We start from the raw sequence: 24,744 nt of genomic DNA, 5'->3' as shown, positions 1-24,744 counted from the left end.
CAGCCCAGAAAAGCCAAGGGTCTAGGGTGTCCCGGACAGTGACTTTTATTTGGTTTCTCCCCAAAGCCAAGATGATCAGGCGAAGAGGGGAATTTCAGGACAAGAATGAAATCTGGTTTCTCCATTTCCTTCCCCCACCTCCCTTCCCCCTTCAAAGAGCTTTGGTGTAATGGAGAAAGAACATGCAAATACCAATTCATCAACATGAGCTCAGACAGTATCCAAATGCGTGCCCAACATTTATGGGGTAGAAGCAGGTTCGGGTTTGGGGAAGATTAATGGAAGTACCAGGGAGGTTTTTTCAATTACTTATTTACCTGGGGCTGCGTATCTGACTGGGCCCCAACTACTGGATTGTGAATGATGTTATTCTCACTTCAACTCATCTGGCCTGCAGACTTGGCAATGTAACCCTGGAACAGAGAGGGGAAAGAAGCCCCGGGGGGTGGGGACATTCTTTGCCCAGAACCCTCAAAGTAGTGAAATAGACACTTCTAAGCGTGGTGTATATCCAATAGTTTGGGAAGTGGAAAAAAAAATTCCTATAGACCTGCTGGATGTTTTCCAGTTACCCTCTACTTCTTTGCTGATGCTTTACTGTTGAGCAGTAGCTGGAAAAAGGCAAAAGCAAATCTTAATTGGCAAAGGATAAAGTAGCAGAAATGATGAAACTGGCAGGAAGCTGCTTTTTAAATCTCTGCAGTCCCAGAGAACAAAAGGAGTCTGCACAAAGGGCAGGGAGTCCCATTGTAGACTGCACAGGCAGCGCTTCCCAAAAATTGTGTTGTTTTTCAGAACGAGGCAGACTTTCTTGTCATCTTGCCAGAATATCCACAGCTGCGCACACAGTCCTGGAAAGAGGCCTTTCCACTGGGTTACTTTCAGAAGAGACCAAAGGGCTGAGCCAGGTAGGCAAGCTTCTTCTATCTCTTTACTGACAGGTGCTACTGTTTTACTCCAACTTTTCAGAACTGTGGAGAGTGGATGCTTTCTCTGCCTCTAAAATCATTTAAGCCAGTCAGTGACTTCAGAGATTCCAGTACCTATAAAAAGTATTTTTCCCCTCTTTGGACATTTGCAATGCTCTTTCCTATGTCTTTTTTTTTTAAATGGCATTTGTTAAGCACTCACTATGTGCTAGGCACTGTGCTAAGCACTGGAGTAGATACAAGGTGGTCAGGTTGGACACAGTCCCTGTCTACATAGGATTTATAGTCTTACTCTCCATTTTATAGATGAGGGAACAGAGATGTTAAGAGACTTGTCTAAGGTCACACAGCAGGCAAGTGGCATAGCTGGGATTAGAACCCATGTCCTCTGACTCCAAGACCCATGCTCTTTCTACTGTGCCACGCAACTTCTGTTGCTCTTTGGGTAATAGTGATGATGGTGATGACAGTATTTATTGAGCACTTACTATGTATTAAGTCCTGAGTTGATGCAGGATAATCAGATCAGATACAATCCCTTTTCCACCTGGGGCTCACAAGGTGGTAGGGAAAGTAGGTATCTTATTTCCAGATGAAAGAAATCCAGAGAAGCTAAGTGGCTTGCCCAAGGACTCACGATATGCCTAGGGCAGAGTTGGAAGTAGAATCTGGTTCCTGGGCCCATGCTCTTTCCTCTATCCTGCTGCAGGCTAAGGTAGAAATCTAGTACTGAGTTTGAGATGGTGAGCCCACCAAGGGACAGGGCCATGTCTAATTCCCACCTGTGCATTAGTATAGTGCTTAATACAGTGATACGCACATAGTAAACAAATACTATTTCTACTTATGGCGATATTCCATGGCCTATGTACAGACTATAAAAATACAGCAGACTTTTCTCCTGGTTTGATGTTCAACAACTGATTTTTGCATTGAGAGCCTTTTCATTTCTTCAGGGGCCAGAAATTTTGGACAAGAGTAGGAAGGTAGGTGAGTATATTCTCCCCTCTCTTATTTCCTCTTCTCCCTTCTCCTGCTCTTCTAAGAGTCTGTCTCATAGACATTTCCCCGATTACGTCCCACCCCATCATCTTGAGGGTGGGAAGACCCTCAGGCTTGGCGTGGGATCAGATGTAGATCTTTGCAGGGAGCTGCAGTATCGGGAGTTGGCAGCCTCGCCCTTCCTGTTCTCTGCCCAATTTGCTGAGGTTGCTTGGAGCCGTGGCCAGAAATTCCAACTTTAGCTCTTGCTCCTGTTTTTGTCCAGACCAAATTTCCCTTTGCCCAGGCTGGTTTTTTCTGTCCAGAGTCCTCCCATTATGCCAACCTTTGCGCTGCCCCTTTAATCTTTTATTCGGCGCCAACATTACCCAAGGCATTGACCCTGGCCTGTTTCTCTGTAGCCACTCCAGCTTGGATTGTGCCCCTTACTCTGCTCCTAGCCCATGGCTACATGCCACCCTCTCCCTAGCTCACTGGGCACCTTATAAGCAGAGATTCCCGCTTCTGGTGGATAATCTTGTTTGAATTCGTCACCCCCTTTTAAACAGTCCCTTGTTGGAAGTAGATGATTCAACCTCCCCCCTGAGACTGTTCTGAAACTGAATTTAGTGCCAATGCTTTGCTCTGTTACTTCCTGTTCATCCCTTTGTATCAGCTAGACAGTTTAGTGTGTTAATTTTACAGACTTCCAGGCTTCTCCCCTCTTAGCCAAGCTTATGTTGCCCCTCACAGTTCCTTGCTCACTATTGCAACAGGGTGTTCTCCCAAATGACCTGAAAACAAATCTGCACCACCGCAGTGTGCAAGACCTGTTCGGTCACCTGGTGTGACACAGACTTTCCAGTTCCCGTAGCATCACCCCCTTTGAGCCTTTATGTGTTCATCTTCCTGGCATCTTCTATACGCAGTCCGGTCCCTGCCACCCAGCTAGGCATTCACATCATCAGCGGTACTTGAGTACCCGCAGTGTGGCATTTTGATCTTGCAAATCTCAATGTGAAGATGACTCTAAATGGCAAGAGAGGATTAACTTTCTGGGAGTCAAGAGTAAGTACTCAAACTGAACATTATTACCCACTCCCACATAATCTCAGGAGGGAAAGGCAGGTGCTGTGTTCATAGGGTCAGGTCTTCCTTGCCTGTAAACTTGAGTACAAGAATCTTCTAAATCTTTTGTACTTTAACCAGTAGAAAGTACAGTGCTCTGCATACAATAAGGAGTCAGTACTTACTGATTGCCTAAAACCCTTTCAGTTAGGTACTGTAGAGGGTGGATTTATAGCTGTACTCCAGGAGTAATTGCATCAGAAAAGATAAACTTGGCCAGTCCCAACCACCTCCCCCTACACACACTCCCAATGTTCAGAAGTAGAGTTCTTCTGAGATGGAAAATCTTCCCTTCCTCTTTAGATATCTGTTTTCTATTTATACTTCACTGGAGTCTTGGAGAGCAGAGGGTTCTCCCAGAAAAATGTCTTTGGCCATGTCTGTCCTTCCCTCCTCGCTCTGGCCTGCGTTGTCCATCATTCAATCAATCGTATTTGTTGAGCACTTACTGTGTGCAGAGCACTGTACTAAGCACTTGGAGAGTACAATTCGGCAACAAATAGAGACAATCCCTACCCAACAACAGGCTCGCAGCTTAGAAAGTCTGACATCCCATCCTCTTTCCCTGCCTTCCGGTCTTCCAGCTTTTTACATGCTTCCCAGGCCAAGGTGGTGGACCCTGGCAGCCGTGAGTCAAGCTGTCTCCTCGCATCCTCTCTCCTAGGCCGAGATCCTTCCACCTCTGAACTAGCAAGGCAGCATGGCTCAGTGGAAAAAGCCCGGACTTGGGAGTCAGAGGTTGTGGGTTCTAATCCTCGCACGGCTACTTGTCAGCTGTGTGACTTTGGGCCAGTTACTTGAGCCATGGTGACCTCATCTGTAAAATGGGGATTGAGACTGTGAGCCCCACGTGGGACAACCTGATCACCTTGTAAACCACCCCCCCCCACCAGCGCTTACAGCAGTGCTTGCACATAGTAAGCGTTTAACAAATGCCATCATTATTATTTAAATGGGGATGAAGACTGTGAGCCCCACGTGGGACAAACTGATTACCCTGTATCCCTTCAGCGCTTAGAACAGTGCTTGGCACATAGTAAGCGCTTAACAAATGCCATTATTATTAACAGGCCAAAGTGGAGGGTAGCGGGACTGTGAGATGAGCTCACCTCCTCCAAGAGGCCTTCCCAGACTGAGCTTTCCCTTTTCCCTCTGCTCCCTCTCTGCTCCCCCTCCGCCCTCTGCTCCCTCCCCCTTCCCCCTTTCCCTCTGCTCCCCTCTCTCCCTTCCCCTCCCCTCTGCACTGTGCTTATTTGTATATATTTTTATAACCCTACTTATTTTGTTAATGAGGTGGACATCCCCTTGATTCTATTTATCGTGATTATGTTGTTTGTCCATCAGTCTCCCCCGATTAAACTGTAAGCCCGTCATTGGGCAGGGATGGTCTCTCTCTGTTGCCGAATTGTATATTCCAAACGCTTAGTACAGTGCTCTCCCCAAAGTAAGCACTCAATAAATACTATTGAGTGAAGGAGCGTGGCTCAGTGGAAAGAGCCCGGGCTTTGGAGTCAGAGGTCATGGGTTCGAATACCGGCTCGGCCCCTTGTCAGCAGTGTGACTTTGGGCAAGTCACTTAACTTGTCGGTGCCTCAGTTCCCTCATCTGTAAAATGGGGATTAAGACAGTCACTTAACTGCTCGGTGCCTCAGTTCCCTCATCTGTAAAATGGGGGTTAAGATTGAGCCCCACGGGGGACAACCTGATTCCCCTGTGTCTACCCCGGCACTTAGAACATTGTTTGGCACATAGTAAGGGCTTAACAAATACCAACATTATTATTATTAATGAATAAACGATGATTATTCCTACTTTCCTTCAGGGCCCGGGCGTCCCTGTAGGCGCAGTAGAAGGCTGCAGGCAGCAGAGGGCGCCCTCTCCCGTAGCTTGTTGGGGGTTTTGTCCTCCGCTTTAGGCCGCTGGAAGGCCCCGAGCCCCGGGCCTCGCGTGGCAGCCTCGCCCGGCTGGGCGCGAGGGAGGGCGGGGACGCAGGGCGGCGGCGGCCCGAGGGCAGGCCGGAGCAGCCATTTTGGAGCCAATGGGGCCCCGCGGAGGCTGCCGGGAGGGGCGGCCTGAGGAGAGGGCGGGCCTGGGGGCGGCAGGGCAGGCTTGGGGGCGGCCGGCCGAGCCCGGGCTTGGGAGGCTGAGGATATGGGTTCGAATCCCCACTCTGCCGCTTGTCAGCTGTATGACTGTGGACGAGTCACTTGACTTCTCTGGGCCTCCTCTGTCAAATGGGGAGGAAGACTGGGAACCCCACGTGGGACAACCTGATCACCTTGTATGCCCCCCAGCGCTTAGAACAGTGCTCTGGACATAGTAAGCGCTTAACAAATACCGTAATAATAATAATAATGTTGGTATTTGTTAAGCCCTTACTATGTGCAGAGCACTGTTTTAAGCGCTGGGGTAGACACAGGGGAATCAAGTTGTCCCACGTGGGGCTCACAGGCTTAATCCCCATTTTACAGATGAGGTAACTGAGGCACAGAGAAGTTAAGTGACTTGCCCCCAGTCACACAGCTGACAAGTGGTAGAGTGGGGATTCGAACCCATGACCTCTGACTCCAAAGCCCGGGCTCTTTCCACCGAGCCACGCTGCAAGCAACAGAAAGTGGAAAGGGCACGGGCCTGGAAGTCAGAGGACTTGGGTTCTCATCCTGGTTCTGCCGCTTGTCTGCGGTATGACCTTGAGCAAGTTGGTAATTTCTCCAAGCCTCAGTTTCCTCATCTGTAAAATGGGGATTAACTTCTACTCCCTCTTTCATAGACTTTGAGCCCCCAAGTGGGAAAGGGACAATGCCCCACCTGTTTAGCTCGTAGCTACTCCAACACTTCATACAGTGCTTGGGACAAAGTAGGTGCTTAACAGTACCATTTAAAAAATAGTCACATAGTAAGCAAGTGGTGGAGCCAGCAGTGGCGTCTTGCATAGGTGTGTGTGTGTGTGTTTGACATGCACTCAGCTAATATAAACCTAATTTTGTCCAGCAAATAAATAAATAAATGAGAGTCCCGCCACCCTCAAGGAGGCTGTGAACTGTGAGCATCCCTTGAAAATATTTGTGTTTGTCTCCCACAGAGTGTAAGCTCCTTGTGGGCAAGAAACGTGTCACATCAGTATTCTGTACTTCCCGAAAGTCTAGTACAGCGCACCACATAAAGGAGGTGCTCAGGAAATTCTACTACTACTGGCATGAGAATAAAGTAGTGTTTTTTGTTGGATGCCAAGTGTCAGGGCTTTATTTGGGTCGTTGAGACAATTCTCCTCTGGTCAAGGTCAACCCCTGGCTCAAGCCCTTAGGGCTCTGAAGGCACAGGGGCTCCTCGCCCGGCCTGACTTGTGCTACTGCAGTCCCAGTGATCCCTGGGGTTTAAGAGCCCAGCTACCAGCTCCGCCAACCCCCTCGCATCCCTTTGGCCACGTACGTTCATCCGGCTTTTGTTCCATAGGTCCGGCAGCAGGATGAGAAGTGGTCCAATGCTGCTCAAATCCTCTGGGCCCATGACTGGCTATGGGCCAGATTGAAGAGGTGGCCATCTGCAGTGTCAGTACTCCCATCTGACTACACTCGGGAGTGGTGTGGGGGCCGACCAGCAGACAGACCGGCAAGTGATCCACAGCACTGGTGAGTTGCTAGTGCCCACCCTGGCCTAGCTTGAGGGCCCAATATGCTGGATCCTGTGGGGAGAGGGATGGGGGAAGGGGAAATATGGTTCCTGCCTCAAGGAGCTAAGGAGGAACACCAGAGAAACAGGGAACCCAATTAGCAGAAGCATAAAAGATCCAGAGAACATAAGAAAGAGGAAAAACATATAAACTTCATGGGCAGGGATGGTCCCCTGCACTACTAGAATGGTGGGAAAGAAAAGAAACAATTGATGAAATGTCTGCAGACAGAAGGGAGCAATCAGGGAAGCCTTCATGGAAGGGGTGGGTTTTCAAGAGGTTCGAGATGAGCAGGAGGAGATGGAGGGCGTTCTGGACGAGGGGACCAAACATTAAACATTCTCATTTTCTCCTAATCAGTCGTATTTATGAAGCGCTTACCCTAGGCAGAGCACCGTACTAAACACTTGTCTACAATAAAGTTAGTTGACATGATCCCTACCCTCAAGGAGCTTGCTGTCTAGCAGGAGAAATAGTAAAATAAATCCCAGGTGGGGGGAAGCATCTGGATGTCTTTGTATCTTTTACCTCTATGGTACTCTCCCAAATGCTTAGTACAATGTCCTGGATAAAATAGGTGCCCAATAATGGATGGATGTTTAAGTCATTCAAGGGACAGTGTAGAGGCTTGCCACTGGCTCTAACTCCTATCATCTTCAGAAGTCTCAACTCGGGCTGCATCCTGCCCCCTCTACTCTGGTTCCCACACCACCCACAGAGGGAGCTGATGGACATGGGAGGACCAGGGCCGCTCAGGGGCTCATTTCCTCTAACACAGAGTGGATTTCGAAAATTCTAGGAAGTCTCTCCTGCCTTCCCAAGACACATCTGCACAGTGTAGCTTGTTTTTTGCTAGACCAATTTTGGTATTTTACATCGAGGGCTGTGTCCCCTAAGTGTCAAATTCCCCATGAGGATGCTCACCTCTGTTGAGAAGATTAGCTTGGCTATAACTCCTTTCTCTTCCTCCCCCAGGTGTGCAGGAAGCGGCACTCCCCTGGTACAAGCAACTTGACCCGACAGGTGAGGCAACCTGGAGGCTCAAGCATGAACAAGGGTATGGCAGAGTTCTTGCTTCCTGTTTCTGCAAGGGTGATTTTGAGGCATCTCAGTTTTCCAAAATTAGAGGGGTGATTAAAAATTCACAAAAACCTTTCTTGAGTAGTCAATTCCTTTGACCTTTTGGTCTTTTACATCCAGGGCAGGGATTCCCAAGCCCTCTTCTGCCCAGGATCCTTTTGACTTCTCCTAGGAGTCTCCAAACAGGATTAGAGGAAGTAGAAGAGGATAAAGATGTGGATATAGAGATATGGATAAGGAGTGAGCACCCAAGTGCTTAGGTGGTATGGGGATATAGGGTGGGGAGATGAGAAATTAATTGTGAAAGGTCTTCTGGAGTAGATGTAATTTCAGGAGGGTTTTGAAAATGAGGAGAGCAGTGACCTTCTGGATGTGAAGGGTGAGGAAGTAAGAAGTTGGTAGAGGGAGGGAATGAGAATGAGGCACAGTGAATGGGTTGGCTTGAGAGGACCAAAGAAAGAGAGCTGGGAGGTAGAGGGAGAAGAGAGTGGCTAAGTAGGCGGGAAAGACCAGATGGCGTTTCTTAAGGGTGATGGTCAGGAGTTTCTGCTTGGCGCAAAGGAGAATGGGCATCCATTGGAGGCTTCTGAGGAGAGGTGAGACGTATAAATGCCATTTGAGAAAAACGATCCAGACAGCAGAGTGAAGTCTGAATTGGAGAGGGGAGGGGCTAGAGGCAGGGAGGTCAGCGAGAAGGCACTCATTGATTGATTCCTGCTTCAGTAAAAACCCTCTCTGAATCACCCTAGGCTGCCCGGGTTGGAGATGGAAGAGGGGTGGTGGACAGGAGAATCCAGTGTGGATTTTGGGTGCTCCCTCGAAGCAGCTAAAGGGAGCACTGACTGTCTTTGCTCAGTACTGTGAAGTCCCAACCGCTAATCAGTAGTATCTTCGGGCCCCTCCTCCCTCACCCCTGACCAATTTCAAAGGATCACAGAGACTGTGCAAGCCTCCTGAGCGACAGGGGTTGGGTCCAAGTCTACCTGTGTATTTTCTCCCAGCACTTATTACAGTGTTTTGCACACAGTGAGTGCTTAATATCATTCCTACTACTTTTTATGGTATTTGTTATGTGAGAAGCAGCATGGTCTAATGGATAGAGCACAGGCCAGAAAATCAGAAGGACCTGGGTTCTAATTCCAGCTCCTCCACTTTGCTGGGTGACCTTGGGCAAGTCACTCAACTCTTCTGTGCCTCAGTTACCTCATCTATGGAGCATGGACTGTGTCCAACCTAATTCATTTTTAATCTACTCCAGTGCTTAGTACAGTGCCTGGCACATAATCAGCACTTAACAAATACCCTTAAAAAAAATAAAGCTCTTTCCACGGCCCGCTGCTTCCTATGCTACTTACTGTTGAAGAGGGCAAGGGCCAATCGGTCAGGCAGTCAACTCCTAACCCTCACCCCACCACTTCAGCATTAAACCTCCCAGTTTGCAGAGCACCTTACCAAGAGGGAGTTTCACAGAATCACCTTTATGAGGTGCCAGTGTTTGTCCCCATCATCCCACCGGATCCCATTGTTCCCATAAACCCCTTGAAGGCAGGGATGATGCCTACTAATTCTGTTGTACTCTCCCAATAGCTGAGTGCCCTGCACCCAGACATATAACGCCACTGTCGAACCGAGAGCACTTAGGAAGGCAGCCTGCTTATCTCCCCCTCTAGACTGTAAGCTCACTGGGGGCAGGGGATGCCTCTGTTATATTGTACTCTCCCAAGCTCTTAGTACAGGACTGTGCACAGAGTAAGCACTCAATAAATACAACTGATTGATTCCACCTATCTTCCAAGCCCTCATGAAAACCCACCGTTCTTCACACTCATTTATGCCACCCAGTCACCCTTAGCACTTACCTGTACATTGATCCGTGAACTCTAGTCATCTATTTGTTTTTACATTCACATGACAGTACTAGTTATATCTATAGTTTTCCCCTTCTCACTCTGTCAACTGTTTCTTCTTTTCTCTCCCATTAGATGATCAGCTTCTAGAGGACAGACACCATATCTCTTTTACTGTATGTTCCCTAATGCCTAGTGTAGAGCACAATAGGCACTCAGAACAGTGCTCTGCACCCAATAGATCCCAGGAGTGTTCTCTACACACAGTGGATATCCAGTGCATTGCTCTGCTCCCAGTAGGTGCCCAGTACAGTGCCCTGTTCATAGTAGACAGTAAATTTTACCTAATGAATATATGAAGTTGATGGGAAGCAGACTCGGGAAGCAGCCAAACGGTGCGCTCAGAGGCCCTGTGTTTCCCCAGCCCCTGAGAGAAGTTTTGTAAAATTCAAGAGCAGGGCAAACATCACTGGTCCAGGCAACAGCCTGGCCAAGGAACACCTCACCATGACTGTGCACTTCGGCTTCCCTCCCTGTTATGTAATAGGAGCGCCATGAACCCAGGCTTTCCTCTGGCAGGCAAATATTGGAAAAGTGGAAAAAGCGCCCCCCCCCCCCCCACCCCAGCAGCCCGAGTCAATCAGCGGCCCCCTTGCCCACAGGCCAACCCAGATTCCTCCGGGGCTGGGGTGGGTCAGCCCTGCCCCCCTGGAACCTGTCTTCCTTTCAAGAGACTGCAGCTGGAGAGGAAAACAAGCCAGGCAGGCCCAGATTAATCCTGGAGCTGTGACTTTATGGCGAACGGAGGCCTGGGGATTACACCACTATCTTCTGTCACGCAAACTTCCTGGGCTGGAGTCAGGCTGGGGCCTCCCCAACCCTGGGGCAGAGGCCTGAGGTTTAAATAGAGTGGGGCTGGGAACCTGGGTTGCAATTGATCACTGATCCTTGCAAGAGGCAGAGCCAGGGAGAAGCTGTATTGAAGGTAATTCATTTTCCGTCAGGTTAATTTTCCGAAATGGAGTTTTAGATTAGCACTCGTAAATTGAGCCGAGGCAGACTCAGGTCCTCCTGTGGTCCTTGCCATGATGTTCACAGGGGCTGAGGAGAAGAAGAGTGGGGTTACTTCTCTCTGGGGAAAGTACTGCTTTTTCTGCCTTCGGCCCCCTTCTCTCTTGGCCCCTTTCTTACCACTCTTCCTAAGGACTCCCAAAGATAAGGGTAAATCGGGTTGGACACGGTCCCTATCCCACCTGGGGCTTACAGTCTAGGAGGGACAACAGGGATTAAATCCCCATTTTACAGAGGGGAAACTGAGGTGCGGAGCAGCTATTCCCCCCCACCCCTTCAAACCCGTCGATGTGGGAGGTGGGTGAATGGCACCAAGAAAAGCCAACGGATAGCTGGCACCCCAAGGCTTTTGCAAAGAGTTTAGAAAGGATTTTGTCTCCAGCAATCCAGAGAGCAAGTCCCGCTCCTCTCCAGAATATGCGCCCCTCTCCCAGGGACACAGCACTGATGCGTGGCAGACCCTCAGCTGCATGGGGCTGTTATTTCTTTCCTGGACTGGACCCCCAGGTTCCTAGGGGAAGTGACTGTGGTCTCTCATACCCACCTGTGGCTCTCCCCATGATTCCCCAGGCGCCATGAGTAAAATCAGCGAAATCGTGCAGCACGCCCGTGCGGCTTTCAAATCCGGGAAGAGCCGCCCTCTGAAATTCCGACTCCGGCAGCTCGAAAACCTGAAGAAGATGATCAAAGAGAGAGAAAAGGAGATCTTCGCGGCCCTCATGGGAGATCTCAACAAGGTACTCATTCCTGGGTTTCCCCGCCAAACCGTTTTCTGTCATTGGGTCCCTGAGGGACCTCCTAAATCAAGGACTGGGAGCCCTGCCTGGGCCCACCGGGCTTCTTCTCACACTCTACTTTTTTTCTTTTTCTTCCTAATGGTACTTGTTAAGCACTTACTCTGTGCCAGGCACTGTACTATGCACTGGAATAGATACAAGATAATCAGTTTGGACACAGACCCTGTCCCACATGGAGTTCCCAGTATTCTTCCATGCTAGCAGACAGTTCTGACAAATTCCCAGCACCCAAAGACACATCAAGCCAACTGCCATCTTTAGCGCATGTATTTATCCTCAGCACTTAAGTATCTGGGTGTATTCAACTACTCATTCGTCTATTTCATCCTTATATATTCCTACTACTCCCATTAATATCCTCGTTCTTCCTCCTGTGCCCACTGTTAGTAAATAATTTGTCTGCCGGTCTCCCCATTAGATTGTAAGCTCCTTGAAGGCAAGAGCATGTCTTCTGTTTCCATTTTACTCTCCTCTAAGTGTTTAGTACGGTGCTCTGCACACAGGAGGCACTCAATAAATACTGAATAGGATTATCCTGGTCATTCAGACTCTGAAAAGAGGCCTCTCCTAGAAGAGGTTGCTTTGCTCTAAATCCTGCAGGGCTTTGTGTCTTTAACCCCCTAGACCATCACCAAGACAACTGGAATGAGGAAGGAGGGACTTGCACCAAGCATTTAGTACAGTGTATTATCCCCAGTAGGCTCTCAATAACCTACCATTACTCTTATTTTCTAAAATGGTATTTAAGCGCTTATTATGTGTGAAGCACTGTACTAAGCACTGGGGTAGATACAAGATCATCCCATTGGACCCAATTCCTGTTCTACACAGTATTCACGGGAGAGGGAGAACTGGTATTTCATCCCCATTTTATAGATGAGGAAAATGAGGGACAGAGAAGTTAAGTGACTTACCCAAGGTCACACAGCAGGCAAGTGGAGGGCCAATATTTGAACCCAGGTCCTTGTGCTCTTTACAGCTCCACTAGAAACTGCCAGACCTGACAGCAGGTATACACATAAGTTCAAAATTTACCCTGTTAGAGGGTAAGCTCCACGTGGGCCGGGAATGTGTTGCTTTGTTATTCTGAACTTTCCAAGCACCTAGTGGGTGTTGTTATTAATGATAATAATGGAAGTTAAGTGCTTACTATGTGCCAGGCACTGTTCTAAGCGCTACTTCTACTATTTCATGTGGGCCTCTTAGATGATCTCTTAGTCAAGTTGCTACTCACTCAGCCTCCATCCCCTGTGCCAAAGGAGGAAACAGAGACTGCTCATGAAGGTAAATTAGGTTTCCCAGAAGGAGAGAGTCAGGCCGTGGCTGAGAGGAGATCAGCTGGCAGTGCCAAAAAAAAACCAAGAAGGCACTCACCGACAGTTGGGTGTCTTCTCGCTGAAAGAGTTAAATTCCCATTTCTCTGTGATCGGACTGGCTGCCTGTCCTTACAGAATGAATGGAACGGGTACTACGGAGAGGTGATCTACTCCCTGGAGGAGATTGACTACGCACTCCAGAAGCTTCCCGAGTGGATGGCTGATGAGCCGGTGGAGAAGACCCCCCTGTCTGCGGACGACGAGACCTACATCCACTCCGAGCCACTGGGCGTGGTCTTGATCATCGGCGCTTGGAACTACCCCTTCAACCTGACCATCCAGCCGATGGTCGGAGCCATCGCCGCAGGTACAGTGTCACCCTGGCTGCTTTCAGCTCCACTCCCCTCTCCAGCGTTATCCCCCCTAAACCACCACCACTCACTGGTCAGACTCCTTCTGAAAGTCGAGATGGTGCCCCTTTCATCTCCAGTTAATCTCTCACCCCTCCTGCACTTTGGATCGTGTCCATGCGTTCTGAAGGGAAATGATTACTTGATGAATAAGCCTTGTGAAGACGGCCGAGCTGTGTCAGGCTGAAAACGTTGTAGCTAAACCAGTCTGTCTCCCTTTCAGCCACATCTCTCACCCGCCCAACTCCCCGCTGACACTAGGGCGCTGTGGTCCTCCCCGTCCTCCCACCTCGTTCCCACCAGCCTCCCACAAATGGGGTGGGGAGCCCTTTGGCCCGGCCTCTCATTGCCACTCCTCTCAGCCTCTTCATCATCCCACCATCCCAGAGGGCCTTTGGAGGGTTAAGTGCTACCATGTCATGGCAACACATGCCATGTCCAGTGGGATAGGTGCAGGGTCTAACCAATTTTATAGATTTTTATCGGGAAGTAGCATGGCCTACTGGAAAGAGCGTGGACCTGGCAGTCAGAAGACCTGGGTTCTAATCTCAGCTCTGCCATGTATGTACTGGGTGACCCTGGGCAAGTTACTTCACTTCTCTGCGCCTCAGTTCCCCCAGCTGCAAAATGGGGATTCAATACCAGTTCTCCCTCCTACTTAAACTGTGAGCTCCATGCAAGACCTGATAATGTTGTGTTTGCCCCCAGCGTTTAATACAGTGCTTGGCACATAGTGCTTAACAAATATCCCAATTATTATTACTATTATTATTATTAGCACCAACAAAGTCAGTTGAAGAAGAACCATAACCTCAGTTCAAAGACATTGCTGCTGAGATCAATGGCAGCTGAAGGGGGTCTGATATAGAGAGTCCCTCACTGGGCCTGGGGTTTCCAACTTCCAAGGTTAGGTGACCAACCCCTGTGGTCTTTCAGGAAATGCTGTGATCATCAAGCCATCGGAGCTGAGCGAACACACGGCCATCTTATTGGCGGAGCTCCTTCCCCAGTACCTGGATCAGGTAGGTCAAATGCCCAGTTTTACTGGGGCAAGTCTCTTGTTTTTCCAGGTCCTGTAGGTGATGTCGGGAAGGATTAGAGGGACCCTGGAGTCCGGGATGGGCCTGGGGGGCTTATTGGAGTGGTATGATTCTCTCTGTCCTCTGACTCCCATAGGATCTATACCACGTCATCAACGGTGGGGTCCCGGAGACCACGGAACTGCTGAAGGAGCGGTTTGACTACATCTTCTACACGGGGAACACCGCAGTTGGGAAGATTGTCATGGCGGCCGCGGCCAAGCACCTGACCCCCGTCACGCTGGAGCTAGGGGGGAAAAACCCTTGCTATGTTGATAAGGACTGCGACCTGGACATTGCTTGCAGGTGAGTTTCTCACACTGGGATGGTGGTTGGGGGGCGGGGGTGTAGAGGTGACTTGGATGAAGCTCAGAGGTCTGGGGAGGGGGTGGTGAGGTGGGAAGTGACCACCCCCCCAGTGCCTTATCACTGTATCTGAGGAACTGACCTGGCGAAGAGCTGAAAACAGCCGAAGGCTGCTGGCCGCAGCTCCCCTCATGAAGACCCAGTAGGGTCTACTCTGGCCAGGATCTGGCCCAGAGTTCTCTCTTAGGGCTCCCCTGGTCAGGGATTTTGACCGGGGCTGGGTCAGCAAGACCTGAGGACCCCAGGGAGATGGGGCAGACACCTGATCCCCTCAACTTCATCTGGGACTTGGCAGCTGATCTGTGAGTCCCGGGGCACTCCAAGGGGCTCAGGTCCAACCAGGTTAATAATAATAATAGCTGTGATATTTGTGAAGCATTTACTGTGTGCTAAGCGCTGGGCTAGATATAGGATAATTAGATCACACGCAGTCCCTGTCCCACATGGGGAAGGAGAAAGGGTATTAAATCCCTATTTTACAGATGAGGAAACTGATGCACAAAGAAGTGACTTGCCCAAGGTTATACAGCAAGTAAGGGGCAGAGCCAGGATTAGAACCCAGGTCTCCTGACTCCCAGTCCTGTTCAGTTTCCACTAGGCAATGCTGCCACCCCTCCCAAAAGAGGAACCCCCAACCCTGAGAGGACTGAAACCCACCCTTACCCTTTTTTTGTTGTATTTGTTAAGTACTTACTATGTGCCAGGCATTGTACTGAGCACTGGGTAGATATAAGCTAATCAGGTTGGACACAGTCTCCGCCCCACATGGGCTCACAGTCTTAATCCCCATTTTACCGATGAGGTACAGAGAAGCACAGAGAAGTTAAGTGACTTGCCAAGTTCACCCAGCAGACAAGTTACAGAGCTGATTAGAACAAAGATCCTCTGATTCCAAGGACCGTGCTCTTTTCACTAGGCCATGCTGCTTCTCTCTTCTCCCCGGGATCCCCAAGTGACCAAACCTTGTTGCCCTGGGGACTGTGATGAGGGGCTGGGATAGAGAGAGGGAGGGGGAAACAGCAAACTTAACAGCCCCTAAGTCCATCATTTCCTACTGGGTGCCTCCTCCCCTCTAACTGCCCCAGTGCACCTTGGGCCAGGAAAATCTGTAGTTTTAGAAGGCAAAACCAACCCTTTTTCACCCTGAGAGACTCCTGACTAAGCTTTTTCCCCAAATCTGCTCTTTAGTAGTAATTGTGTCATTTATTATGGACTTGTATTTGGTAAATGATGGGGTAGATATAATATCAGTTTGGATACAGTCCATGTCCCACGTCGGGCTCACAATCTATCTTAACCCTATTTTACAGTTGAGGAAACAGAATCCCAGGGAGATTAAGCGATTTATCAAAGGTCACCCAACAAACAGGCTAGTGGCAGAACTAGTATTAGAACCGAACCCAGATCTCTTAATTCCAAGTACTGTGCTCACCCCACGAGGCCACCCTGCCTTTCAGTACGGAAACCATCTCCTCCCTCATCTGTCCCCTCCCTCCAAAGGAGGCTTTGCGCTGAGTTGGAGAGGAGACCCTGTGGCAGGAAAGTGGAATTTTCAAACTCTGACCGGTCCCTGGGCCTCACTTCCAGGCCCAGCTTTAGGTGGCGTGAGCTCGTTGTGATTCCTCTCCGCAGCTTTCCAGTGGAACCGTCAGGGCCGGTACCGGTGGAGTTGGGTGGGACTCCTGGGGAGGAGAAACCATTAGGCAGCTCCAAGAGTAACTAAGTTGGAGAGACACGAGGCACACACACACACACACACATATTGCCTCCACCTTTTCCCTTCCCCCCACATCACCCTCCCCCCCCCCCCTAACTTTCCCAACTGACTTAATCCCCGCCTTCTCTTCAGGCGCATAACATGGGGAAAGTTCCTTAACAGCGGACAGACGTGTGTGGCACCAGACTACATCCTCTGTGAACCGTCCCTCCAGGACCAAATAGTGGAGAAGATCAAAAAAACCCTCAAGGTGAGCATGGGATCTGAGAAACCCTCCCATCAGCGCCGTCTCCCCAAAGCGGCAGGGAGGCAGGGCAGGGCAGGACCTCCTGAACAAGTAGTCCCAGAATTCAGGCCACACAGAATGCACGTTGGCCTCAGCTACACCGCTACTTCTCCATGCTTCTCTCATAAAGAGCTACCTGGTTGAGGACTCAGTATAGTGCTCTGTATTCAATAAGCACTCAATCCATACCATTGATTGACTAAAATGTATCTTCGGAGCCCAAGTTATCTGGCTAATGTGTAAGTGTGTAGGGTCACATAGATGCGTAGACCCAACCTATGTGAGATTCAGGTTAATGTTTAGTATCTGTGGGTTCTTTTTGGAGATAGTGTGGCCTAGGGGAAAGATCATACATAGGGCTGGGAGTCAGGAGAGCCAGGTTCTTATCCCAGATCTACCACTGGCCTGCTCTGTGACCTTGGGTAAGTCAAGAAACCTTCTAAGCCTCAGTTTTCCCACCTATATAATGGAGATAAGATACTTAATCTCCCTCCCTCTTAGATTGTAAGAGAACCATGTCCAATCTGCTTATTTGATTCAGCCCGAATGTTTAGCACAGTGCCCAATGCATAAGTAAGCAGCAGATTTAGTAATTGTGGTATTTTGTAAGTATAATTATGATAACAATAGCAGATCACTGAGATTAATAATATGGAGCCCGTATCGTTCCTGTATGCGGACCCAGTCCTTGTGAGGAGCACATCAATCACTCATATTTACTGAGTGCTTACGGTGTGCAGAGCACTGTAATGAACACTTGGGAGAGCACAATACAACAGAGTACATTACAACATGAGCTTGTCGCGGGGGGGGTGAACACTGTGGTTCAAGGGCTGCGCGGGTGGGACAGAGGACGCGGTTTCCTATTGGAACGGAGCCCATTCAGGCCCCTGAGCCAAGCCGCCCTCCCTTCAGGAATTCTACGGCGACGATGCCAAGAAATCGCGTGACTACGGAAGAATCATCAACGCACACCATTTCCAGAGGGTCATGGGGCTGATCGAGGAGCAGAAGGTCGCAGTGGGCGGGACCGGCGACCAGGCGGCTCGCTACATAGGTGCGGCCCCCAGGGCCCCAGCCAGGTGGGAGGGCTTGGAGTTGGGGTTGAGCACCCCAGGCAGAGTGGTCCCTCAGCCCCTCTCAATCCTAGAGTGTTTTCATGGCCGACAAATTGGCCCAGGATCACGTAGCTGCCTGCACCTTAGATTTGCCCCCGATCCCTGGATAGCCCCCATAGAAGCAGGTATTTTGTCCATAACTCCCGAGATTGTCCAGGGAAGCCTTGCATCGCATCGCTCTGCATTTTACCATGACGGTTTTCAGCTCTGAGTAGAGGTGTTTAGTCTCCAGGGTCATTGAGTAGCCTGCCTGCTCACTCCCCTGGAGTCACATAGCAACTCTAGCGAGGGGCCCCCCAGACCACACAACTGCTTTGGGGACCTCAGCTCTGTGGCTCCGGGGACTGCGTAGGTGATGTCATTGTGTGGTCCCGAGGTCAACATTATCGGGTCCCTGAAGCCAGAGGGATCTGAGGCTAGTTCTGAGTTCCTTATAGTGGCTCCCAAAGGATCATGCTCCCAGAGTCCTTCAGCTCTTGTCCACCACCTGTCCAAATTCAATAACCTCATCCTTTCTATGTAACACAGAACAGTCCAGGGACAGCAAGGGCTTCCCTAATCCCCTGACAGCTGTCTTGGGGAATTTAAGAACCATATTTCCTATTACCCCGAGGACTGGGCCTTTTTTTTTTATTGGTATTTGTTAAGTGCTTACTCTGTGCCAGGCACTGTACTAAGTACTGGAGTAGATATAAGCTAATCAAGTTGGACACAGCCCCTGTTTCACATGGGGTTCACAGTCCTAATCCCAATTTTACAGATGAAGGGAACTGAGGCACAGAGAAGTTAAGTGATTTGTCCAAGGTCACAGAGTAGACAAGAGGCAGAACCAGGATTAGAACCCAGGTCTCATTGATTCCCAGTCCTATGCTCTATCCACTAGGTCATGATGCTTCTCTGCATTTGCTTTCAATGGGTTAACAGAGAGTAAAGGGAATCAGGTTGAGTTCTGCTATTGGGCAAGTGGGCAGGTGACACTCTGCAAGGCTGCTTCATTTACTCAGTTCTGCCAAGCTGGCAGCTTACCCCCATTCTAACCATTTTCTTGTTTCCCTTGACATTTTAGCCCCAACCATCCTCACGGATGTTGACCCCGAGTCCAAGGTGATGCAGGAAGAGATCTTCGGACCCGCCCTTCCCATCGTTTGTGTGAAAAGCTTGGAAGAGGCGATCGAGTTTGTCAACCAGCGGGAGAAGCCTCTGGCCCTCTATGTGTTCTCCCGCAACGATAAGGTACCTCTGAGAACTCCGGGAACATTATCTATTTTTCAGCCCCACTCCCTTCTTTCTGTCTCCACACCGATGCTTCCTTTGCAAAGGGGGCTGAAATACCTGTTCTCCCTCCTCCTTGGACTGTGAATCCATGTAGGACAGGGACTGTATCTGCCCTGGTTGCCTTGTACAGTTAGTGCAGTGTTAAGCACGTAGTGAGCACTTAGCGCAATGATCATTGTAGTGTTTGTTGAGCACCTAATATGTGCCAAGCACTCTTCTAAGCACTGGGATAGACACAAGATAATCAGATCCCACATGAGGCTCACAGTCTAAATTGGAGGGAGAATAGGTATTGAATCCCCAGAGAATAGGTATTGAATCCCCACTGTGCAGCTGAGAGAACTGAGGTATGGAGAAGTGAAGTGATTTGCCCAAGGTCACACAACAGCTATGTCCTCTGACTCCCAGGCCTCTGCCCTTTCCAGTAGTCCACACTGCTACCTGTGGTCACAGTTATTATCCTAGTTATTATTACTATTAGCAGTATCATTATTAGTTCAGAAAAGAGCCTCCCTGAGCTGCTTCCTACCTGGGCAATGGGGGAAGAGAGCACTCTGAGGTCTTCCGGGAAACTTACTCTGAGGGGACTGTCTTTCAGGTGATTAAGAAGATGATTGCAGAGACCTCCAGTGGAGGAGTGGCTGGAAATGATGTAATTGTACACCTCACGGTCCACTCTCTGCCCTTTGGTGGAGTTGGTGAGTACGATCAATCCAGCAACCAGTGGCATTTATTGAGTGCCAAATGTGGGCAGAGCACTGTGACGAGCACTTGGGAAGATACAGTAGATAAGGCCCTGTCCCTGCCCTCAAGCTTACTGTCTAATTCCTTTCTGCAAAGTCATTTGCTCTTTGTAAAGATAGTACCAAGTTGTGGAGTTTCACCCTTACTCCCACGGTGCCCGGATATCCATCACACACCTGCCCTGCTGCAGGAGACCTCGGGAGTAGTGATTTGGGGGCTCCCCACTGTGAAGGAACCTCCTTGGAATCCTGCTCCCTGGGCTCAGCACAGACGGTGTCCAGAGAGTGGGTTGAAGGCCATTTGGACAGCAGACCCTGTTGGCGCATACTCGCTAGGTAACCCCCTCAAGTGTCGGTTCAGCACAGGGAATTCACTCCCACGGACTGTTGTGTAAATTGACGATTTTGGCAGCCTCAGGACAGGTGTGGAGCCATTCCCGGACAAGTAGTCTGTACTGTGGTGCTAGAGGGAAAATTAAGGATTTAGAGTCAAAGGCTAGGGATGTCTTAGGAAACCCACTCTCCATCTCTCTCTCCCTCTAACAGTGAGCCCCTTACAGAACAGGGACTCTGTCCTACCTGATCATTTTGTATCTACCCTAGTGTTTAGCAGTGTGTGACACATAGTAAGTGCTTAACAAACACCACAGTTATTGTAAGCATTATTAACATCCAAACTATGGCAATGGATGTCCAGGAGGCCACTGTCACACTGGGGTCTTCTGGGAGCCTCCCGCTGAGTCGCACTGTTTCCAAGCGTCCCATTGCTATTGTCCGAATCATGGCGCTGGGCCGGATGGACAGTTGGTCTGACCCAATAATGACCCCGTGGATAGAGCACGGGCCTGGGAGTCAGAAGGTCATGGGTTTTAATCTCGGCTCTGCCACTTGTCTGCTGTGTGACCTTGGACACGTCACTTCACTTTTCTGTGCCTCAGTTCCCTCATCTGTAAAATGGGGCTTAGGACTGTGAGCCCTATGTGGGACAGGGACTGTGTCCGACCCAATTGTCTTGTATCTACCCCAGCACTTAGAACAGTGCCTGGAACATAGTAAGCGCCTAACAAATGTGACAGTTATTATTAATATTATTATCTTAGGCTCCATGTGAAATAGGGACTGTAAGTCCTATGATACTTCAGAGACTTTTACCTACAATTCTCACATTCACATTTCCACTCAAGATCATTTTGTCCAGTCACCTGCCTCCAGCAGGTGGGCGTGTTCCACCCCTGACATGGCTAGCCAGCCGGTTTCCTCTCCTCCCCTGGCTAGGGAAGCCAACAGGCTGACACTGAGCTTGTATTTCTTGCTTTTATTCCCTTTCAGGGCACAGCGGCATGGGCTCCTACCACGGCAAGAAGAGTTTTGAGACCTTTTCTCACCGCCGCTCCTGCCTGATCAGGTCCCTAAAGAGCGACGATGAGTTGAGAGTCAGATACCCACCGAGCCCCCTCAAGGTAACCCCACAACGCTTTCCATGCCTGAGCACAGGCCAGATGACAAGCACTGTGGGAGGCCCGGGGCAGGGTGGGTGGGGAGACCTCCACAGCTCGGGCGGGCAGGACGATGGTCTAGTTTTCCACTGACCAACTCCTGTTTGGAATGGATTTGTCACGAGGGTCCTTTATGTCTGCAATTTTTTTTTATTTTCCGTCTCCATCCTCCCTCCATCGTGGCTTCTGCCACAAAAACCTACAGCTTGGGCAACATCCCCATTTTACAGATGAGGTAACTGAGACACAGAGAAGCTAAGTGATTTGCCCTAGGTCCCAAGCAAGCAATTGGCAGAGCCGAATTTAGAACCCAGGTCTTCTGACTCCAGACCCGTGTTCTTTCCACTAAGCTGTGCTCCTCTCAGAGGCCTGCTTGTCCAATACCCTCAAGTCCTCTGGCGAATGTACCACATGGCAATCTAATAACCAGTTCTCCTTGTTCTGAGAAGGGGGTTGGTCCAGCTTCATGGGGCAGCCTGGAACAGAGGTGTTGGAAGCACACACACAAACTCCAACTACCAACTAATTTATGGCAGCTCTATGCTGTGCCACCCCGGGGCCTGCCTGATGAAGCTGTTGACTCACAAGGGCATCGACCTTGCCCGACTGATAACGGTAATGAGCTGGGAATGACTGTCAGATTGCTTTTGCCCTTCTTGGCTTTAGAATCTAATCCCTCTCCCTCCCTCTCTCTCCTCAGGTGGCTCACAAATGAAGACCAGGCCTCCCCCACTATATCTGCCTAGTCAACTGTCTTTGAGGAAAGTTCTTCCTTTTCATGAAAATATGAAACTCACCACCCAGTCCGGTTGACCCCTTTCCATGAGAGCAGAAATCCTTGTCTCACCAGCAGAAGAGCAGCCTTCCCCTAACTTTTCAGGCTTAATGGCCCCAAGAGTGGCAGATGCCTTTGTGGGCATTAATGGGTATTCATTCACTATTCATTCAATAGTATTTATCGAGCGCTTATTATGTGCAGAGCACTGTACTAAGCTCTTGGAATGCACAATATGGCAACAGATAGAGACAATCCCTGCCCAATGACTGGCTCACAGTCTAAACATTCACAAAGCAGGATCCTCAGATTCCTTTCAGGAGAGGCCCCAGCTCACCTGATCTAGGAAATCCCTTTCAGAACCTCCCCGTGTCCTACCCGTCTCCATTTTGCTAGCTGCCAACTTTTTAAGGTCCAGTCTTAAGGGCTGTTGGAGCTGTCTAGCACCTGCTAGATTTTTATTTAAGGAATGCTTGTTGAAGGCATAGCTACTAGCAGGTCTTCCTGCTGTGGAGCTATCTCATTGCAGGTTACCGTAACCCACGGAAGCTGAGTAGTTCCTAGGTTTTTGAAGTGTTTGGGGGTAAGAGTTAGGATTTTATTCTCCCCTAAATTTCCCATCTAGGGAGTGATATGAAATGATTCTCCATTCTGAGCTGTTTCAAGTGTCTAAGATGTGAATTGTTTCCACCTTTCACCCCATAAATAAGTAGGGAAAAAAGAGAAATGAATTGGCTTAAGAGAGATGTAGCCAATAGTTTAGTATCTCTAGCTGGCAGCCCGAGGAATAAAACAAGAAGCCTGTTTTTTCGGCCATTAAAATTGATACAACTTTATGTATGAACAAGCCATTCCAATAGGTTGACATGGAAACAAGGTTATCAGAGTTAAAGTTGGAATGTGCTCTTTGATCCTAGAGAATAGTGAAGCTTTTGGCAACATGGTAATTCTATTTTCTTACTAGCATCTATTTTTAATGTGCTTACTACCTTAGGTAGAGCCTGGTGAATAAGTGCTCTGTTTTGAAATGTGCTAAGCAAATTTTATTAAAGTTCATAGTTTAAAATGGTCATATTAGTAGTCTCTCTTTGCCTTTCATCAACTCTTTCCCCTCACAATTCTTTTCTATCTCCATCTGTCTTTCTGGATCTCCTTGAAGGACTGCAGGAGGAGCAGGGGGACAGAAGATAAGCACTCAAAGTGTGGGATGCTGTTCCTTTGTGGACCTGGGGGAATTGCACTGTTAAAAAGTGGAGATTCCTCCTTCTCCAGAGAATCCCCCTTGATTGATTGAAACCATAAGGAATGTTCAGGGTCAGAACACTGATCTATCGGGTCCAATGTGCCATCTCTGCCAGTGGCTTGGAGGATGGTGATGGTTGCCCCTCTTGGCATCCAACTTCATGGCTATTTATGGACCGTTTAACATCTAACTTCTTCTGTCAGTTCTACCTTCACAACATTGCTAAAATCTGCCCTCTCCTCTCTGTCCAAACTGCTACCACTCTGATCCAAGTACTTATCCTATCCCACCTTGACAACCGCATTGCCTCTTCTTTGACCTCCTGACCTCCTCTTTCTCATTTAATAGTATTTATTGAGCGCTTACTATGTGCAGAGCACTGTACTAAGCGCTTGGAATGTTCTCCCCATTCCAGGCCATACTTCACTCTGTTGCATGGATCACTTTTCAACAAAAACATTCAGGCCATGTCTTCCCACTCCTAAAGAACCTCCAGTGGCTGCTCTTCCACCTCTGCATCAAACAGAAATTCCTTTCCATCAGCTTTAAAGCACTCAATCAGAAAAGGGTGCGAGTCCCAACAGAAATTGTTTATCCTGTCCATAGAATGGACAGGCCCTGCCCAAGCCAGGAATCACTGCTGGCCTGGGATCCAGCAGGAGAAGAGAGGCAGAGGTGAGGCCTCAACACCAAGTCCAGTTGGTCAGTTCTGAGGCCAACGGAGGGGCCGCTGAGGCCGGCAGATGAGCTGCCGGGGTGAGCGAAGGGGCTGGTGAGGTAGGTGGAGTGGCTTTTGGGGCTGGTGGGTGGGCTGCTGGACCAGCTGGACTGGGCGGAGGGGCCACTGGGGCTGGTGGAGAGATTGCTGGGCCCACTTGGGCTGGCAGAGGGGATGCTGGGCCTGGCAGAGGGGCTGCTGGGGCTGGACATGTGGCTGGCAGGGAGGGAAAAAAGGGGGGATCAGGCGCCCACTCTAACAGTGGGAGCAGCTTGGTTTGGTGGAAAGGGCACAGGGCTGGGAAGCAGAAGACCCGGGTTCTAGTCCCATCTCACACACTTGCTGTGTGACCTTGGGGAAGTCACTTAAAAAAAAAATCTCTGGGCCTCAGTTTCCCCATATGTAAAACGGGGGTAAATGCTTGTTCTCCTTCCCTATTTGATCATGAGTCATGTGAGGCACAGACTGTGTCCAGTTTATTCTGTATCTACCCCAGTGCTTACCACATTGTTTAACACATTATACTTAATACCTTCAGAACATAAAGAAGCAGCATGCCTTAGTATAGAGCGTGGGCCTGGGAGTCAGAAGGACCTGGGTGCTAATTCGGCCCCTGCCACGAATGTGCTGTGTGGTCTTGGGGCAAGTCACTTCATTTCTCTGGGCCTCAGTGCCTTCATCTGTCACTCAGTACAGTGC

General features: G+C 49.4%; 1 protein-coding gene and 1 long non-coding RNA gene across 4 annotated transcripts; one reads left to right on the top strand and one right to left on the bottom strand.

Moving 5' to 3' along the window:
* The first annotated feature begins 36 nt into the window (after positions 1 to 36).
* On the top strand, positions 37 to 23,156 carry LOC100077088 (aldehyde dehydrogenase, dimeric NADP-preferring). Of its 3 annotated transcripts, XM_029082219.2 has the most exons (13): positions 37 to 908; positions 6,492 to 6,667; positions 7,684 to 7,731; positions 11,277 to 11,443; positions 12,955 to 13,186; positions 14,166 to 14,251; positions 14,406 to 14,614; positions 16,524 to 16,641; positions 17,593 to 17,734; positions 18,862 to 19,028; positions 19,669 to 19,768; positions 21,143 to 21,273; positions 22,010 to 23,156. In XM_029082219.2, the coding sequence occupies exons 4-13, from the start codon at positions 11,282 to 11,284 to the stop codon at positions 22,022 to 22,024; spliced, it is 1,362 nt and encodes a 453-aa protein (XP_028938052.1). In that variant the 5' UTR covers positions 37 to 908; positions 6,492 to 6,667; positions 7,684 to 7,731; positions 11,277 to 11,281; the 3' UTR covers positions 22,025 to 23,156. The 3 variants fall into 3 exon arrangements, 2 of the variants coding, with proteins under 2 accessions (XP_028938052.1, XP_001508369.2); XR_005660964.1 differs by lacking the exon at positions 19,669 to 19,768; XM_001508319.6 differs by lacking the exons at positions 37 to 908; positions 6,492 to 6,667; positions 7,684 to 7,731 and adding an exon at positions 10,337 to 10,620.
* LOC114817843 lies at positions 10,593 to 12,959 on the bottom strand. Its single transcript, XR_003765709.1, has 3 exons — positions 12,878 to 12,959; positions 11,251 to 11,377; positions 10,593 to 10,736 (listed from the first exon to the last, which is right to left on the bottom strand). It is a non-coding gene; the product is annotated as an uncharacterized LOC114817843 (long non-coding RNA).
* Positions 23,157 to 24,744: the final 1,588 nt, after the last annotated feature.

This window comes from Ornithorhynchus anatinus, chromosome 17 (genome assembly GCF_004115215.2).
Source record: "Ornithorhynchus anatinus isolate Pmale09 chromosome 17, mOrnAna1.pri.v4, whole genome shotgun sequence".
NCBI classification, from domain to species: Eukaryota; Metazoa; Chordata; class Mammalia; order Monotremata; family Ornithorhynchidae; genus Ornithorhynchus; species Ornithorhynchus anatinus.
Note: the sequence above shows the minus strand (reverse complement) of the source record. Positions and strands in the feature narration are given on the sequence as shown.